The sequence below is a fragment of the Osmerus mordax genome, chromosome 26 (assembly GCF_038355195.1).
Source record: "Osmerus mordax isolate fOsmMor3 chromosome 26, fOsmMor3.pri, whole genome shotgun sequence".
Classification (NCBI taxonomy): domain Eukaryota; kingdom Metazoa; phylum Chordata; class Actinopteri; order Osmeriformes; family Osmeridae; genus Osmerus; species Osmerus mordax.
Genome location: NC_090075.1, coordinates 6,653,688 through 6,670,639, shown reverse-complemented (window position 1 = coordinate 6,670,639; position 16,952 = coordinate 6,653,688). Strand labels below are relative to the sequence as shown.

At 47.1% G+C, this 16,952-nt stretch overlaps 3 protein-coding genes across 5 annotated transcripts in view; all 3 read left to right on the top strand.

The window, feature by feature from the left end:
- Positions 1–463: 463 nt before the first annotated feature.
- Positions 464–4,800, top strand: calr3a (calreticulin 3a). Its single transcript, XM_067229522.1, has 9 exons — positions 464–634; positions 1,518–1,619; positions 2,013–2,216; positions 2,459–2,553; positions 2,708–2,917; positions 3,007–3,120; positions 3,331–3,474; positions 3,635–3,727; positions 3,849–4,800. The coding sequence occupies exons 1-9, from the start codon at positions 541–543 to the stop codon at positions 4,059–4,061; spliced, it is 1,269 nt and encodes a 422-aa protein (XP_067085623.1). The 5' UTR covers positions 464–540; the 3' UTR covers positions 4,062–4,800.
- Positions 4,801–5,089: 289 nt separating this feature from the next.
- rad23ab (RAD23 homolog A, nucleotide excision repair protein b) lies at positions 5,090–10,898 on the top strand. 3 transcript variants are annotated; one of them, XM_067229520.1, is made up of 10 exons: positions 5,090–5,350; positions 5,995–6,076; positions 6,188–6,267; positions 6,453–6,802; positions 6,963–7,009; positions 7,213–7,340; positions 7,464–7,575; positions 7,751–7,959; positions 8,744–8,920; positions 9,224–10,898. In XM_067229520.1, the coding sequence occupies exons 1-10, from the start codon at positions 5,282–5,284 to the stop codon at positions 9,335–9,337; spliced, it is 1,368 nt and encodes a 455-aa protein (XP_067085621.1). In that variant the 5' UTR covers positions 5,090–5,281; the 3' UTR covers positions 9,338–10,898. The 3 variants fall into 3 exon arrangements, with proteins under 3 accessions (XP_067085621.1, XP_067085622.1, XP_067085620.1); XM_067229521.1 differs by having other exon boundaries at positions 7,748–7,959; positions 8,747–8,920; XM_067229519.1 differs by having other exon boundaries at positions 7,748–7,959.
- A 347-nt stretch (positions 10,899–11,245) lies between these two features.
- eps15l1a (epidermal growth factor receptor pathway substrate 15-like 1a) overlaps positions 11,246–16,952 on the top strand; it is a 66,725-nt gene continuing 61,018 nt past the window's right edge. Inside the window, 11 exon segments of the mRNA XM_067229464.1 lie at positions 11,246–11,314; positions 12,375–12,416; positions 12,586–12,675; positions 13,365–13,412; positions 13,605–13,700; positions 13,939–14,004; positions 14,330–14,455; positions 14,600–14,659; positions 14,852–15,094; positions 15,593–15,750; positions 16,751–16,907. Coding sequence (XP_067085565.1) covers positions 11,288–11,314; positions 12,375–12,416; positions 12,586–12,675; positions 13,365–13,412; positions 13,605–13,700; positions 13,939–14,004; positions 14,330–14,455; positions 14,600–14,659; positions 14,852–15,094; positions 15,593–15,750; positions 16,751–16,907 — 1,113 coding nt within the window. The 5' untranslated portion in view covers positions 11,246–11,287.

The following is a 16,952-nucleotide window of genomic DNA, read 5'->3' as shown; positions in this document are numbered from 1 at the left end:
CTATTTTGAAATTCAGGATGTTTAAACCTCAAACAAAATGAAAACAAGCGACTGCAATTAAATGATCATTTGTCTTTTGAATACAGCATACTTTTGTTAATCCATGTAAACTGCATATAATTGAGCCATGGTTTGGTGTGCAGGACATGAGTTTGATATTGCAATACAAAATTGTTCCAAAATTGTTTATTAACGTCTTGTATTCACAGTGTCCGAAGCATAAATACAGCTGTAGGATCAGTTGTCCTTCCTAATGCTCATTCCTTCCTCTTATCAACTTGTTAAGCATCGAACTGACCTGAGTCCAGGGTCTGTTTGTTTGCGTCATTCATCTCCGAAGTGCTGTCGATGTAATCCGAGCACTTCCGAAAAGAAACTCGTGGTTTCATCTCATTGGTAAGGATTTTGTCCAATGAGACACGGCCATCTGTGCAGGAATAGAGTAGAAATTCTTGTATATACCCTCCTTCTCTGAAAGCTTTATAACCGGGTTTGACGGAAAATTTGTAGTGAGGACTCGGACATCAAGAAGCTGGAAACATGAAGGTAGCAGTGGCAATATTTGCAGTTTTTGCATCGATAGCTGTCAAAATTGACGCTACGGTGTACTTCAAGGAACAGTTTCTAGACGGAGGTATGTTCAGTGTAATATGCTGCCTTTTTGTGATCAATGGAAATTATGACTATGTATGTGAATCCCCGTATGTCCAATTCCTGTTTTATCCAGTTATTACATTGCACCAGTGTTTAAACGGTGAAACTTACTCTTACGAAGTAAATAATGAATGTATTTAATGCAACAGCCACGTCGGCTTCGGATTGAGACTACTCACTCCATTATGTAATATCTTCAAATACAACTTTTCATAGAAAGAAATCACGAGTCAGAATGTCATTTTACAAAGGTCACATTACCTTTAATTTGAAAATGATATATTCTTTATACCCGATTTGACGATACTACTTCGAATACAGAGGTTATCGTCCCACCTATTTCTTAAAATGTAGTACATTTTTTTGTTCGAAAGTTTGTTAAATGTTGTTTCCTGTTCGTGAAGTGTGCGACAATTGTGCAGAGCATAACGACTTGGCAGACGTTCTTTCACTTTCATCCCATACTATGTAGTAGGCCCTACTAGTTTACATTTACATTTAGTCATTTAGCAGACGCTCTTATCCAGAGCGACTTACAGTAAGTACAGGGACATTCCCCCGAGGCAAGTAGGGTGAAGTGCCTTGCCCAAGGACACAACGTCAGCTGGCATGACCGGGAATCGAACTGGCAACCTTCGGATTACTAGCCCGATTCCCTCACCGCTCAACCACCTGACAACTAGACTAGTTAGTCTAGTTGCTCAACCATTTACATTACAATAAGACTGAGCGACTGGCCTCTTCCTGTAAATTCCTTCTAACCCAGCTGGCGTGTCAGCATGAGTCTGGATGTACTCGTTCTCCTCTGTCGGTCAATACCTGGGTGATCAGATGGTGAGTTTGCTAATGTCATGGTTTTTCAGATGCGTGGAAGAGCCGGTGGGTTGTATCAAAGCACAAGTCTGACTATGGCCAGTGGAAACTTACTGCTGGGAAATTCTACGGAGATGCTGAGAAAGACAAAGGTGAGTTCACCTGCCATACCCCAATGAGAACATTTATGCAGGCTTTATAAACAATTAACTTAAACACATATGCATACAGACAATGTTCATAAAGTTCTTCTTAGATTGTGCTGTCATTTTCACTTGTAAATATAGCTTGAATACCTGTTGAGATGTTCAACATGGTGGTGGATAAACTTCTCGTGGGCTTTAAATAACGCTCTCTCAAACATAATAACCATACATATCCAAATAAAAAATTGCCTTTTTGGTTCACCTCCTATTCAGCGACACCTGTAAACAAACTTGTGTAGATGTGTGTCCTAAGTCAAGACCTGACTCACCGTGCATACTGTCCATTATCACCAGGTAGGTTTTGGGGTGTATTCATTCGTTTACTATCCCATCACACAGGTCTTCAGACCAGCCAAGATGCCCGGTTCTATGCCCTGTCCTCGCGGTTTGACCCCTTCAGCAACGAGGGCAAGCCCCTGGTGATCCAGTTCTCCGTCAAGCACGAGCAGAAGATTGACTGCGGAGGCGGATACGTCAAGGTCTTCCCCTCAGACCAGGACCAGACCGACATGCACGGGGACTCCAAGTATTACCTCATGTTTGGTGAGTGGCTGAATGGGTCAACCGAACCTGACTCTTTGCTTATGTTCGCGGTTCACTTGACGGAGAGACAGACTGTAAGATAGCAGGATGGCGACATGGCGTCAAGATAAGGATTAGCTCAACTAAGCTGAGGGGGTTTGAATCTGACAGTTAAGTTTGAGTAAGATGTTGGTTAGTCAAGAGTTGACTACTTCCTGCGTCAGAAGTGAAATGATAAGCTTGACTGTGGTTTCTTCATCTAGGGCCTGACATCTGTGGCTACAGCACCAAGAAAGTTCACGTCATCTTCAACTACAAGGGACAAAACCACCTCATCAAGAAGGACATCAAATGCAAGGTACATTAAGTTAGTCTGAAAGCACTTTTAGGCGTCGGTTTTATTACCCGTTTGTCAGTGCGCGGCTCTTAACATTGCACAATACTTCACACCTAGTGTTATAAAACCAATTATAACTCATGCATAACTCGTAAAATGTTTCCCCACTCCTCAGGATGACGAGATGACCCACCTGTACACTCTGATCCTGAACCCAGACCAGACGTACGAGGTGAAGATCAACAACGAGAAGGTGGAGTCTGGCTCTCTGGAGGAAGACTGGGACATGCTGCCCCCCAAGAAGATCAAGGACCCCGAGGCCAAGAAGCCCGCCGGCTGGGACGGCCGCGCCCAGATCGACGACCCCACAGACGCCAAACCTGAGGTGAGGACTGTTGTGGAAGTCAGGCTTCACCGGGGCGGGGCGGGTCATGACTATTAACTGTAACCCCTCCTTCTCTCGTCATGCTCCAGGACTGGGAGAAGCCAGAGACCATCCCCGACCCGGACGCCAAGAAGCCGGAGGACTGGGACGTGGACATGGATGGAGAGTGGGAGCCCCCCATGATCAGCAACCCCGAGTACAAGGTCAGCGGTTTTTGAACTTTGAACCTCGGCTCTTGTGTGCTGCTGTACTGGTCGTCGGTATAGTCAAAAACTGTCCTCGCAAGCGTGGGAGTGGACGTTTTCAAAGTACCACCGCCCCTGCGCCATATTACTGTTCTAGAACGGAACATTCTGGGCCGTGCCACAGACTGGGCCCCTGTGTTTCTCATGTGCGAGGTCGTGTCTTTCCAGGGAGAGTGGAGGCCTAAGCAGGTTGACAACCCTGACTACAAAGGAGCCTGGGTTCACCCCGAGATTGACAACCCGGAATACTCCTCCGACGCCGCCATCTACAAGTTTGACGCCATCGGGGTGCTGGGGCTGGACCTGTGGCAGGTATGCACGCGATCAGGCTCAGAACAGGGGGGGGCACAATGTCCTGAGGAAGAGAGACAACTTTGTCTTTTGATTTCTATTCCAAAACAGTCTTTTCCCTGCTTCATTAGAACTTCCATCTAGGATTCTGGAATTGAGGTGGTGTCTGCTTCTTTTCTAGGTGAAATCCGGTACCATATTTGACAACTTCCTGATCACAGATGATGTCAAAGAGGCCGAAGATTTTGGAAACGAGACCTGGGGGGCCACCAAGGTATCTGATGTTCCTTTTGTCGAACGAGTTCAGTTTAATATTAGTTTGGAAAGTCATCTAACAAATGGACAAAGACCGTAATCTCAACCTCCTCAAATCCCTTTTTTTCTCCTCTCTACAGGGACCAGAAAAGAAAATGAAGGAACTGCAGGAGGAGGAGGATAGGAAACAGAGGGAAGATGAGGAGAAGGGCAAGAAGGACAAAGCCGGCGAGGAGGAGGAGGAGGAGGAAGACGAAGAGGAGGAGGAGGACCACCACGGGCTGGAGATGGAGGAAGAAGGCCAGACGGAGGAAGAGGAAGACAACGTGATCAAACCGAAGACCGAGCTGTAAAACGGATTGGACGAGTCTTTCTCTCTCCACTTCTCTCCGGAGAGCCTGCTGAGTGGAACCCTATGGACATGGCCAAAATGGCCGCCTATTTCAGGTGTAGGGGTGGGGACAGGGATGGGGTGGTGGGGCAGGTAATGTCTGCTTTAAAAAAAAAATTGATTCCTTTTGTGTGTTTTTTTTTTTTTTAAGAGTTGAGGTCAGAACTGGGTTTATGTTTACCCCCCCTTATAGGATTAATTTTAATTTCATGTAATCACCCCTCTTTTCAGAATTTGGTCTGTGTCCTACAGTGTCTCTCTGCTGCTGGCTTTCCTTATCATCCACAGCCGTTAATTCACACAAACACCTTTGGTTGAAACGTACAGGATTAATCTCACCCTTAACGGATGTTGGAAATCTCACCTGATTGTCAGTTTGGGTGTCAAGTCAATAGCGTACTTTGGTGTTTCTTTGCACTCTTTGTTTGTAAATGTTTTTTTTATTTTTTTTATCGTTATATGCATTACTAGACTGTCCTCACCAATCCCTTTTTAATTTATTTGCCCATTACAATCATCCTCTGATTATGCCTACTTCCCCTGCTCCCCATTCTCTTTGCTTTAGTTGTGTGACGGACTAAAGAGATGACTGTATCAGACTAAGGATATAAACTGTGACTCACAGTCTTCGCTGCACACATGCATCTGTCCCCATGGCACACTGTTTGAGTTTCTCTGAATAAATGAAGCTTTTCTTTCAATGGAATGCCTCATCCTTTCTCGCCAGACTTCATTGAAGGTAGTAGAATGTTAGACCAAAGCCATGACGTTGTCACAATCAGCAATTTGATTGGCTATTACGCAATGCAGCCTAACCGGATAACATGTCAAATAAACGTACATGACTAATATTGCCCCTAGCGAACTAACTAAATGCCTTTTGACATAATATTAGTGTGAGTCTTAAAGAAAATTATTTGTTTTGGCAGTGTTAGTGAATAAGTTAAGCCATCATATGGACATGTGTCACAAAAAGCTTTATTTGGACACAAGCGGTAGACAGTTGCTGCTCCGCTCGTCTCCAGTACTATGTCTTGTCTCAAGCAGCAAGTAGATGGCGTCTGACTACAAGCTAACGGTACAGTGAGATAGCTGAGTCACACAGACTGGAAAAGGCAACAGTACAGAAATTGGTGTGTATACGCCTCTTAGCGCTTGACAATTACTGAAATCGGTCCGAAGATGTTGACGATCACGCTGAAGACTCTCCAACAGCAAACATTTAAAATTGAGATAGACGCCGAATCACCGGTGAGTATTGGAAGTTACCGAGGAAAGTAAACATGTAGGAGGCCGAGTGAAAAGGGGCTTGCAATGGCTAAGGCCTCGGCGGAGGCGATTGAATAGGGAAGGGGGAGACGCTTCACCAAATGGAATTGTTTATGTGGTCACTATTGTTTGATATTGACCCGACAGTGTGATTTTAATGGGACTCTGAAGATAGCTTATAGCTGTATTGTCATGAATGACGCTGCAAGATTTCCCGTGCCCAGTGCTTGTGCCCAATCGAGATAAACACTTTCCCCTTTACTGGACTGGTTAGGAATCTGGAATGGGAGACGTCCAGCATGTTTATCATGATCACTTAAAAAATGACTTGTAGTAGGTATAGGTGATTATTGAAATTAGTGTAAGCCTAGTAGTAATAACAATGAACGATACCACTTTAATATAAAGTATTATTTTAATCATTCCAGTACACCAATTGTACCATTAGTGTTTGTTGTGTATTCAATAATCAACGCTTTTACCTTAAGTCTATTTCACAGTCATGAAGGTTTCACATTAATTATGCTTATGACAGGAGCTCGTTGTAAGGTTAATATGAATAGAAGAGAGTATAATTCAGAAAACACATGAGATTAGAAATGTATTGATGATTCTATTCTTGCCAGGTAAAAGCCTTGAAGCAAAAGATTGAGGCAGAAAAGGGGAAAGATGGGTTTCCAGCCGCAGGACAAAAACTAATCTATGCAGGTAAGAGAAAATGTGCATTTTGAAGCTTGTCTTTCTTTTTAATGTATTCACTTACATTCCCGACATGTACCAACATGCATATCTGAAATCATTATTGTCATGATGCAATAGGTAAGATTTTGAATGACGAGATACCTCTGAAAGACTACAACATCGATGACAAAAACTTTGTGGTGGTCATGGTGACAAAGGTAAGGTGTAATTTTTGCACTTTTATGAACAGTGCGTTGCATTTATAACATTGATTACATAACAGTGAAATCTGTGCTATTTAAAGAGTATACATGTAGGATGTTGTTAGCAACAGATGTGAACCCAGACAATGGGGATGATATGTGATGTTGTCTGAACAGACCTGTGTGTTGTTTGCCCACAGCCCAAAACTCCCGCTCCTACCCTTCCCTCTCCTTCCCCTGCCCCTTCCACTCTTCCTGGGCTACCCCTTTCAGACGCTGCCCGTCCCACCTCCACCCCTGCCCCTATCATCCCAACCCAAGTCCCCTCGCCCACATCAGCCCCTGTCACTGCCCCGACACAGACTCTGGTCCCCACCTCAGCCTCAGCCTCAGCCCAGACCCCAGTACCCCCTGCCGCCATGGGAGCTAGCGCAGCTCCCGCCCCAGCCCCGGCCCCAACCTCAGCCCCAGCCTCAACCCCAGCCTCGGCCTCGCAGGAGGATCACCCTGATAGGCCGGCAGCCACACCTCCTGTCCTTTCCTCTCCAAGGTGAGGGAGAAGGAACTATCAAACACTGTATCAAAGGCTTCGCATTGGTGCAATGCCATAACAGGGACTCCAGATTGAGTTCAAATGTATAATTTATTCCGTCTACTTTATTTGGGCATCTAAAATGGCTGTGTTTGATCTGTTTTCTTATCTCATACAGCCTAGTTGATGACCTGGGCCTCTTAGAAGAAGCAGCATCAATACTTGGTAATGGGCAATGTTGCCCTTCAGTCATAACTATATTAATTAATATCACTTAAAAAATATATATTTAAAAATGTTCCTTTTTTCCTTTATCTCTCTCTCTCTCTCTCTCTCTCTCTCTCTCTCTCTCTCTCTCTCTCTCTCTCTCTCTCTCTCTCTCTCTCTCTCTCTCTCTCACACTGTGTCTCTCTTTGTGCTAATTATAGTCACAGGCCAGGCTTATGAGAACCTAGTATCAGAGATCATGTCTATGGGCTATGAGAGGGAGCAGGTGATAGCAGCACTGAGAGCCAGCTACAACAACCCTGACCGAGCGGTGGAGTACCTGCTCATGGTAAGATCCACCTCTGTCCCTCTCAACGCTGCAGTGTTATTATGGGATGCCAAGATGGAAGTTCGTTTCCCCTGTCGAAAGGTAAAGATGTAATCTCTGGCTTGGACCTTTGACCTCATCCAGGGTATCCCAGCTGAGCCTGACCTCCCCCCCCAGGAGATCATCCCGCCCACGGCCCCCTCCAACCCCCAAGCCCCCGCCGCAGAGAGACCCCAGCCCCTTCTAGCCTCCAGCGGTGAGACCCACTACACAAAGCAAAATTCCTGCTCATGCAGGCACCAAAGTGAAATGTTATTTCGAAATGTTAACCATCCCTCAATGGGCCATTTCTGACAACTCCCACTGTGTGTGTTGTGTGTTTAGTTTAACAATAATCCTGCCCCCCCCCCCCATCCCTGTTCCATCAGTAGGGGGTGGAGCCGTATCCTCGACCCAGCCTCCTCTGACCGTGAGCGGAGGAGGAGGAGGAGGAGGAGGGGGGACTGGAGCCGCTAACCCCCTGGAGTTCCTGAGGAACCAGCCTCAGTTCCAGCAGATGAGACAGATCATCCAGCAGAACCCGGCCCTGCTCCCTGCTCTGCTGCAGCAGCTGGGCAGAGACAACCCACAGCTACTGCAGGTCGGACTGCACCACCATAGGATACACTCCGAAAACAGTACTGTACAGAACATTCTGGCATGGTACAGCAAAGTACAATACAATACAAACAACTTTGATCAGTTTGGAATGGTCATGACAATGCAAGCTGGCTGCTCTCTCCCTGCATTAACAATAGTCTGGGGTGCGTTTTCCCGAAAGCGTCGTAAGCTTAAAATCGTAGAATCCATTGTATGACGGATCTTAGTTTTACAGGCCGTTCCCAAAGCCATCGTAGCTAAAGTGGCTCTTGAAAATTCGTAGCTCTTGAAAGCGCGTAGATTAGCCTACTCCTTACGAGCATGTTCGGGAAACGCACGTAAGAAATAGCGATGGTTTCGTTATTTTGGCGATGGTCATCGTTATTGGGAAACGCAGCCCTGTTCAATTCCGTTTTTTATTGCACTGTATGTGGCAGAGATAATATTGTTATTGTGGAGGAACCTGGCCAATAAAGACGTGTTTATAGTAATAACTGCAATAATAGAATACAAAAGAACTTATTGAAAACAATAAAGCTAAACATGTTTGCTGTCTTCCACTCCTAAAGATAGACTTGAGTAGATTACTGAGGTCCTGTGTTTAGGGAACAGGTCTTCTCAATATCAATGCAGCACAAACTGTGTGTTAAATCAACGAAAACCGATGCCGCGTTCGGAAAAAAAAACCGGTCGAGGATGTTCCGTCCTGCAGGTCGCCGCCTTAAGTCCGGGTGTGGACCCCGGGCGACACCTCACACGTGTCCCCCCTGTCTGTCCGTCCGCAGCAGATCACCCAGCACCAGGAGCGCTTCGTCCAGATGCTGAACGACCCCCGCGCCACGGAGGCGGAAGGGGACGTGGAGGGCGAGGGGGAGGGGGCCGGCGCTGGGGCGGTGGCTCAGGGGGCGCCACAGACCAACTACATCCAGGTCACTCCACAGGAGAAGGAGGCCATCGAGAGGGTAGGAGGACCCGGAGGAGAGATGATTCATCCTTTTCAATTCATGGAGAACATGAGCAAAAGAGTTCAGAAGGCATTTTACGATGTTTACCTTACACTCAACTTAGTCTTTAGTCCTATTCCAAAATGTTGATACATTCAAATGTTGATACCCCAAAAAAGCACATGAACCATTTTGTAGACACGCAGCAGAAACTGTGTCCAATAACACTCCATAAAAAAAACTGTAAAAAAATAACTGCTGCGATACACTTCAGACATTTCAAATCTGACTGTTGACATGCCAAATGTGTTGTTGTTCCAGTTAAAAGCCCTGGGTTTCCCCGAAGGACTGGTCATTCAAGCATACTTCGCGTGTGAGAAGAACGAAAATCTAGCCGCTAACTTCCTGCTTCAACAAACATTTGACGACGAGTGATGTGCGATGTGTCCTTCTGAGCCGGCAGAGTAACAGTGGGCCAGTGAGCGTGTGTGTGTGTGTGTGACACAGTGCTACAGAGTGTGTCTATGTGATGGACAGATGACGGCCAGGTGATCTGTCTCCAAAAAAATCCTGAATGGTCTTCTGGGACACCCCCTGAGTGAACGATGAAGCCAGGATGTGATTTGTTTCTTTGTGAGTTAAGCGGCCCCCACCCTTCACCCCCCCATCCTCCTTCCAGGCTCTTTTTCTTCAGTGCTGCTACACCCACACCCCCACCACCCTTCTGCTTGTGCCATGCGCTTTCATCCTGACTCACAGTGACAATCTGCTGTGGTCATATTTATTGATTTTCGACCCTACCATTTGCATCACTTTCCATAACCGTGCTGTTCATATGGGAGGTGTTTGGTTCAGTCGTGTTTGCTATCGGGGTCTTACTATCCTAGGGGAATAACCTTAAACATGCAGACAAAACTCAGTATTCAGTGTCAAAATGGCCGTGCAACTGCAATGTATTGTTTGTGTTTACAAAATGAGAGTGTTTTATTGACACCTCTGACTGTTTATCTCCATCCATGTAAAACATGGAGCATGTTGTGAAAAACACAGAACATGTGAATGTAAAAGGGATACATGTTGGAAATAATATCTGGTAGTATCTGATTAATCCCATGTTAAACTAGTTTGAGTTATTGGTATGGTTCACCATTCCATTGTATTGTGATGTTCTGAGAAAGGAATGTGTCAAACTGGGAGTGTTGAAGAAGGTTGACTATCACAAATCATATGTATGTTAGTACATATCCTACTGTAATAGTGAACGAGGTCTGGTGATTGACAGCCATAATCAATATTTAAAACTAAACGTGGGAAGATTACTTGCACTGAGCAAAAAGTTGTCTCTCTTCCCCTGTTTTGAATGGCCCCCTTTTCTGTATGCATCATCAGAAATCATACTGTATGTCCATGCAATTAATTTGCCATGCCTTAGGTTGTCTCTGTGTTGATGAGAAGTCATTGGTGGGTGCACAGCTTTACATCTAATCATACAGGGTTTCCCATTTGGACATATTGTCGAACTACCCATTTATAAAGAGGTGATGCTGAAGGGGAATGCGTGAAGCCCCCCCCCCCCCCCCCCCCCCCCAAAAAAAAAATGAACGAGAGTATGCCTTTAGTATCCTATTGGCCTCTTCGCTTTCTCTGTGACTTGAGGACATGCAGTGGAGGTGAACTTGATGCAATAGGTGATAATTAAGTTATTTATTGTGACCGATGTTGTTCTGAGGTGATGTCGGCTAGTGGTTGTTGGTTGCATGAGTTTGAAACATGTTCGGGCTGAGATATAGCATGGCTGGGTGGGTACACCGCCACAGGAGTGATGTGTTTTACTTAAGTATTTTTCTTGTTTTACTTTTTCGTTTATGTTGAATTTTCAACAAAGCAGAGGACTTTTAGCCTTAAGAGCACCACTTGAAGGTTTGCTGAATGGTTCAGCAACGATTGTTTCAGCATTGTGTAAAATAAATAGCTTTTACAAAGCTGTAAGACTGTTCATGAGTTGTGATTTTGTTCCTCGAAAGCACAACACAACACAACCCCATTGGAGTTAACTCCAAAAATCGTGCATGATTTCATTAATCATAAGCACTCAATATCAGCAAATGCCATCTCATCCAAGACAAGTATCTTAATTTTCGGACGTTCACTTGTTTTTATAAATGAAATATGACGACTGATGTCCATCAAATGGCTTGAATGAAGAATAGTTACTGTGATTTCAATTCAGTCTGCTGCTTGATTGATTTATGATTTGGCTACACTTTCCAGAGGTCCCATGTTGTCATTTGTCCACTAGAGGGGTGTTGGTGAACTTGCTAGTGAGAGGGAATGACCGAGAATGACTGGCGAGGGTGTGTGTGCGTTCCCGCAGCAACAGGGAAGATGGCAGCCCTCGCATCTCTCACTCAGGTACCGTTTGCATGGATCATGGTATATGACAAGATGAGACCAGGTCATGTTGAGCACATTTCATTTCTGTGATAATGTTTCTTATATATTTTTAATTTGATTTAATTATGAACGACAGCAAAGTCCGTTCACGAATGCGGGTAGAACAGGGCTTGGCAGCTGGATAGAATAGGCCTTTTTGAAAGCTGAACGTCAGCTTGCAATACCGTTAGTTAGCTAGCGGGCTGTGGTCAGAGAGTACTTGAATATAGCATTAGTCAGTTAAACCTGATTTTGTCAGAGAAAGCTTATCAATATAATCGAAAATAGAAAGCCTGTTTATTATTCTGTAAGTAATCAACGTGATCTAACTGATTGACAGAATAACCCATGTAGTCATATCATATCTATCCAATTTAGCTAGCCTGCAATAAATCTCACTGACTAGCTAGCCTAGCTAGCTCTAACTGGCTTAGCCTAGCCTAGCTGGATGCTGAATGTATGTGGGCCAGCGAAAGCTTATGAATGATGCTGTTGTCTGGCTAGCTGGCACCATTTAGCCTTGGCTATATGCGGATAGAAATATCATTCCAGCGTCTCTTGCGAGTAACTAGCTAGGTTTACAGGGCACTTCATCAAAAGGTTATTATCATTTGGTTAGCCTTAGTAATTGCCATAACGTTTGGTTTGCTAGCTCGGCAGCTAACAAACAAAGACTTATCTCGCCCAAGGACCCATGCCATATGCACAGACTAACGTTAGCCAGATCATGTAGCCTAAGTTAGCTATGACTGGAAAGCTATTCAAATCCATAATAGATGACATGGGACAGAAAATCCTCATGCCAAGTATTCTGTTGTGAGTTAGTAGAATCAAATTAAGCAAGGCGCATTTAATATGCTTATGTCAGTGGTGTATACCAAGTTCAATTGGTCTTGAAAGGCCCATCACTTTGTCACATGTGCACTGTCAACTAGGCATGGTGGCTAATACCAGAGGTATGGATTAAAGCAGAAGAGGTGTGGTCCATTGTTGATAGCTCGGAGTCTGTTCTAACTCCTGACACACCTCTCTCCTGCAGTTGTCGAGTGGGAACCCTGTATATGAGAGCTTTTACAGACAGGTAAAGTAGACTGCTTTCGTTTTTATTGCTTCTCAGTGTGCATTATTAAATTGTGCATTGTGCAAGTACTTGACTACAGTTCAAAAAGAAAGAAAGTCAGCCTGGATGTAAACCGCTATGTTGTTGTATAGTAGTCATAACCCTTAAGAGCGTGTGTGTGTTTGGCCAGGTGGACCCGGGAAACACAGGAAGAGTAGGTCCCACTGAAGCTGCCTTGTTCCTGAAGAAATCTGGTTTACCTGATGCCACGCTGGGAAAGGTGGGATATGTGGATCAAGAAACAAAACATACACACGAGCATATGTCATTTTGGGATTGTATTACTTTTGAACAAGCCTCAGATACGTATGGCCTTAATACACTGCAACAATAATAAAAAAAAAGGACATGTTTATTTACACCTGTTGTTTTCTGCATGTTAATTACTTAACAACGACAACTCCATACCAGTTTTGGTTCTTCAGTTGCCCCTTGAAAGGGTCAAAGAAGGTTTCCCCTTAAAACAAACCAAAGATGTAGAGAGCGGTACTTGATACAATGGACCATCTAGGTTCTGGAGGCTGACCTTAGGCTGACCGTTGGCAGAGGAGAGAAGGGGAGGGCAGAATGAGGAGTTGGCCAGCAGGAAGTCTAGAATGTCTCGGTGTGCGAGGATGGAGTAACGGGATCTGCTGGGACGCTGGCGGAATACTCCCTGAGGAATCTGACGGGAAAAGGAAACGATGACAGAATAATCTGTCTCCTCGTTTATACATCGTCATGTATTATCACTCACTCTCCAAGTTGTGTAGCTTTGCCAGATGGAATCGTACCCCCCATAGGATCAAATGCACAAAATAGGCCTAGCTAGTTGGATTTCATGTTGTTGTTTTTATCACTCTTGATTTGATCCTCATTATGAGGTGTGTGTGTAATCCCTATTTAATCCTTTGCTGTTTGTCCTCCCAGATCTGGGACCTGGCAGACCCAGATGGTAAAGGCTTCTTGGACAAACAGGTAGATCATTTAACTAGGTGTGTGTGTGTGTGTGAGCGGGTGTGTCTTAGTTTGCACAGCGCGTGTGCGTGCGTGGGGGGGCGCGCGCGTCTGTGACTGTCTCCAGGTGTGCTCCCTCGGCCCCCTCTCCTCCAGTGTCTGTGTGTGGTGCTGTGGGGGAGGCTGTGTTGACTCTGCTCCCTCCTCCTCCAGGGCTTCTTTGTGGCGCTGCGGCTCGTGGCCTGCGCTCAGAGCAGCCAGGACGTCAGCCTCGGCAGCCTCAACCTCAACATTCCTCCCCCCAAGTTTGTGAGTGCAGCCAGGCGCACACGCACACACACACACACACACCCGAGTTATCATCGCGGTTCACGCGGCGATAAGCCGCAACTGTTTTCAACTGTCAGTTGTGTTCTCGTCGCGTGGTTTGCTAGCGAGGAGGCGGGAGGCTGGGTTTGTCGATTGGTCGTCGCCGCGGAAGGCGGCGTTCATCGGCGGGTTCACGCGGAAGGCTGTGGGTTGAGCGGTTTTTCTGTTGTCTTTGCAGAAGGACACCAGCAGTCCCTCTCTCAGCTCAACAGCACCCCCTAGTGAGCCTCTGTGGGCTGTCAGGGTGAGTCCTGGTGAAGCCCTGTTCTGGGGTCTGTTAATATACCACCTCTGTGTAGCAGGCTGCTCAAGATGGGCCATACACGTATAGATCCTCCAGATTCATCCCATTCACACCAGGTTACCAGATACCAGGGTTAAAATTCCACGCAAATACATTTTTATCCTTAATAGGACAGTTCTTATTCGAAAAAATCATTGGGTCCATTCATTGAGAACAGCATATTGCTCATCAACTAGCTCGATTTGTAGCATTTCTTATTCATTTTTTTCTCCAAACGACGTACGACCTTGACGTGTGACTGCGTGTCTTTGCTCTGTGGCTGCAGCCGGAAGAGAAGGGCACGTTCGATGGGATATTTGAGAGTCTGGCTCCCGCGAACGGCCTGCTGTCCGGGGAGAAGGTCAAGCCCGTGTTGATCAACTCCAAGCTGCCCCTAGACGTGCTGGGAAAGGTAGGGGGACGTCTGGGAAGAGCCACCGTCGCCGGCCGTGCGGGAACGACCGGGATCACGTTATCCCAGCTCATCGTAGTTATGTGTCTGTTCGTGAGCTGAGCGGCTGGTCCAGTGTCTGAAATGGGATTTTACGCTCAACAGGTTTGGGACCTCAGCGATATCGACAAAGATGGCCACCTGGACAGAGATGAGTTTGCGGTGGTAAGCATTCACCGATGAATCCCGGTTTTGCCCGTCCAAAGTCATACGGGGGCTTTCGAACTTTCAGCTGATTCGATATCGTTTGAGACGGGAAGAAATGCGGCAATAGGCAATCCCACGGCGTAGCTTCCCCTTGTTATCGTGACTGAACCTACCGCCAAATGACAATAACAGCACGCCTCTCCCCCTCAGGCTATGCACCTGGTGTACCGGGCCTTGGAGAAGGAGCCCGTGCCCTCGGCGCTGCCCTCCTCCCTCATCCCTCCCTCCAAGAGGAAGAAGTCTCTGGGCTCCCTCCCCGGCGCCGTGCCCGCCCTGCCCGCCAGCCCGCCTCCCCCCAAGGACAGCCTGCGCTCCACCCCCTCCCACGGCAGCATGAGCTCCCTCAACAGCGCCGGCAGCCTCTCGCCCAAGCACACGCTCAAGTCGGCGCAGGTGGGGGGGGCGCCGCATGCGCGCACATACACTGTACACGCACACACATGCACTGTACACACACACATACACTGTACACGCACACACATGCACTGTACACACACACATACACTGTACACGCACACGCACGCACTGTACACACACACACATACACTCTACACGCACACACATGCACTGTACACATACACTGTACACGCACACACATGCACTGTACACACACACATACACTGTACACACACACATACACTGTACACACACATGCACTGTACACGCACACACATGCACTGTACACACACACATATACATGGACACATACATACACACGCACGCACACACACACATAAATACATGCACACATGCACTGTATGCACACACACACACACACACATGGACACATACACACACGTACATTAATGTGTGATCATCTGCATGTGAAAGTATTTGTGGCAAGGACCTAACACCAGTACCCCCTCCCCCTCCCCCTCCTGTGACTCCCAGTACGCGGTGAACTGGGTGGTCCCCGTGCCAGACAGAGGGCGCTACGACGACATCTTCCTGAAGACGGACGCCGACCTGGACGGCTTCGTCAGCGGACAGGAAGTGAAGGACATCTTCATGCACTCAGGACTTCCTCACAACCTGCTGGCTCACATCTGGTAGGAGGCAGAGAGCCGGGCCCACTGGGGGCCACGCCCCCACACTGGGCATGCGCTGGCAGTTTGGCAGGCTGTCCCAGTCAGGACTTGTTGATGGATTTGATTTGAGCGTGTTTTTAAGCTTTCTCTAGTTCTGTGTGATTGACTGCCTGATTCTGGCTGAATTTCGCTGTGTGGCTACTCCTGAATGCCTGAGTGTGACTGGTTCTTTCCTCTCCTATCTCCCTCGCTGAAGGCCTGTATCGAGCCATTTGTTTGTTGCTCTTGACTGCCTGTGTCTTGACTGCCTGTTGTTCTTTGTGTCTTTATTGACTGCCTGTACCTGACTGCCTGTTGTTCTGTGTCTCTCCTGACTGCCTGTACCTGACTGCCTGTTGTTCTGTGTCTCTCCTGACTGACTGCCTGTTGTTCTGTGTCTCTCCTGACTGCCTGTACCTGACTGCCTGTTGTTCTGTGTCTCTCCTGACTGCCTGTACTTGACTGCCTGTTGTTCTGTGTCTCTCCTGACTGCCTGTACCTGACTGCCTGTCGTTCTGTGTCTCTCCTGACTGCCTGTACCTGACTGCCTGTCGTTCTGTGTCTCTCCTGACTGCCTGTACCTGACTGCCTGTCGTTCTGTGTCTCTCCTGACTGCCTGTACCTGACTGCCTGTTGTTCTGTGTCTCTCCTGACTGCCTGTACCTGACTGCCTGTCGTTCTGTGTCTCTCCTGACTGCCTGTACCTGACTGCCTGTTGTTCTGTGTCTCTCCTGACTGCCTGTACCTGACTGCCTGTTGTTCTGTGTCTCTCCTGACTGCCTGTACCTGACTGCCTGTTGTTCTGTGTCTCTCCTGACTGCCTGTACCTGACTGCCTGTTGTTCTGTGTCTCTCCTGACTGCCTGTACCTGACTGCCTGTTGTTCTGTGTCTCTCCTGACTGCCTGTACCTGACTGCCTGTCGTTCTGTGTCTCTCCTGACTGCCTGTACCTGACTGCCTGTTGTTCCCTCCCTGTCCCCAGGGCCCTGGCAGACACCAGGCAGATGGGGAAACTCACCCGGGAGCAGTTTGCCCTGGCCATGCACTTCATCCAGCAGAAAGTCAGCAAGGGCATCGACCCCCCCCAGACCCTCACTTCAGACATGATCCCCCCCTCTGAGAGGGGCACCCCTGTCCCAGTGGGTACCACCAGATCCCCACCCTGGCCCTGCCTCGCAAGAGAC

Coding starts and splice junctions, on each gene's coding strand:
- calr3a (XM_067229522.1), top strand. CDS start 541: ATGAAGGTAGCAGTGGCAATATTTGCAGTTTTTGCATCGATAGCTGTC. Junction 1,620..2,012: donor AGATGCTGAGAAAGACAAAG/GTGAGTTCACCT, acceptor CCCATCACACAG/GTCTTCAGACCAGCCAAGAT. Junction 2,217..2,458: donor CAAGTATTACCTCATGTTTG/GTGAGTGGCTGA, acceptor TTCTTCATCTAG/GGCCTGACATCTGTGGCTAC.
- rad23ab (XM_067229519.1), top strand. CDS start 5,282: ATGTTGACGATCACGCTGAAGACTCTCCAACAGCAAACATTTAAAATT. Junction 6,803..6,962: donor CCTGTCCTTTCCTCTCCAAG/GTGAGGGAGAAG, acceptor TATCTCATACAG/CCTAGTTGATGACCTGGGCC. Junction 7,960..8,743: donor ACAACCCACAGCTACTGCAG/GTCGGACTGCAC, acceptor GTCCGTCCGCAG/CAGATCACCCAGCACCAGGA.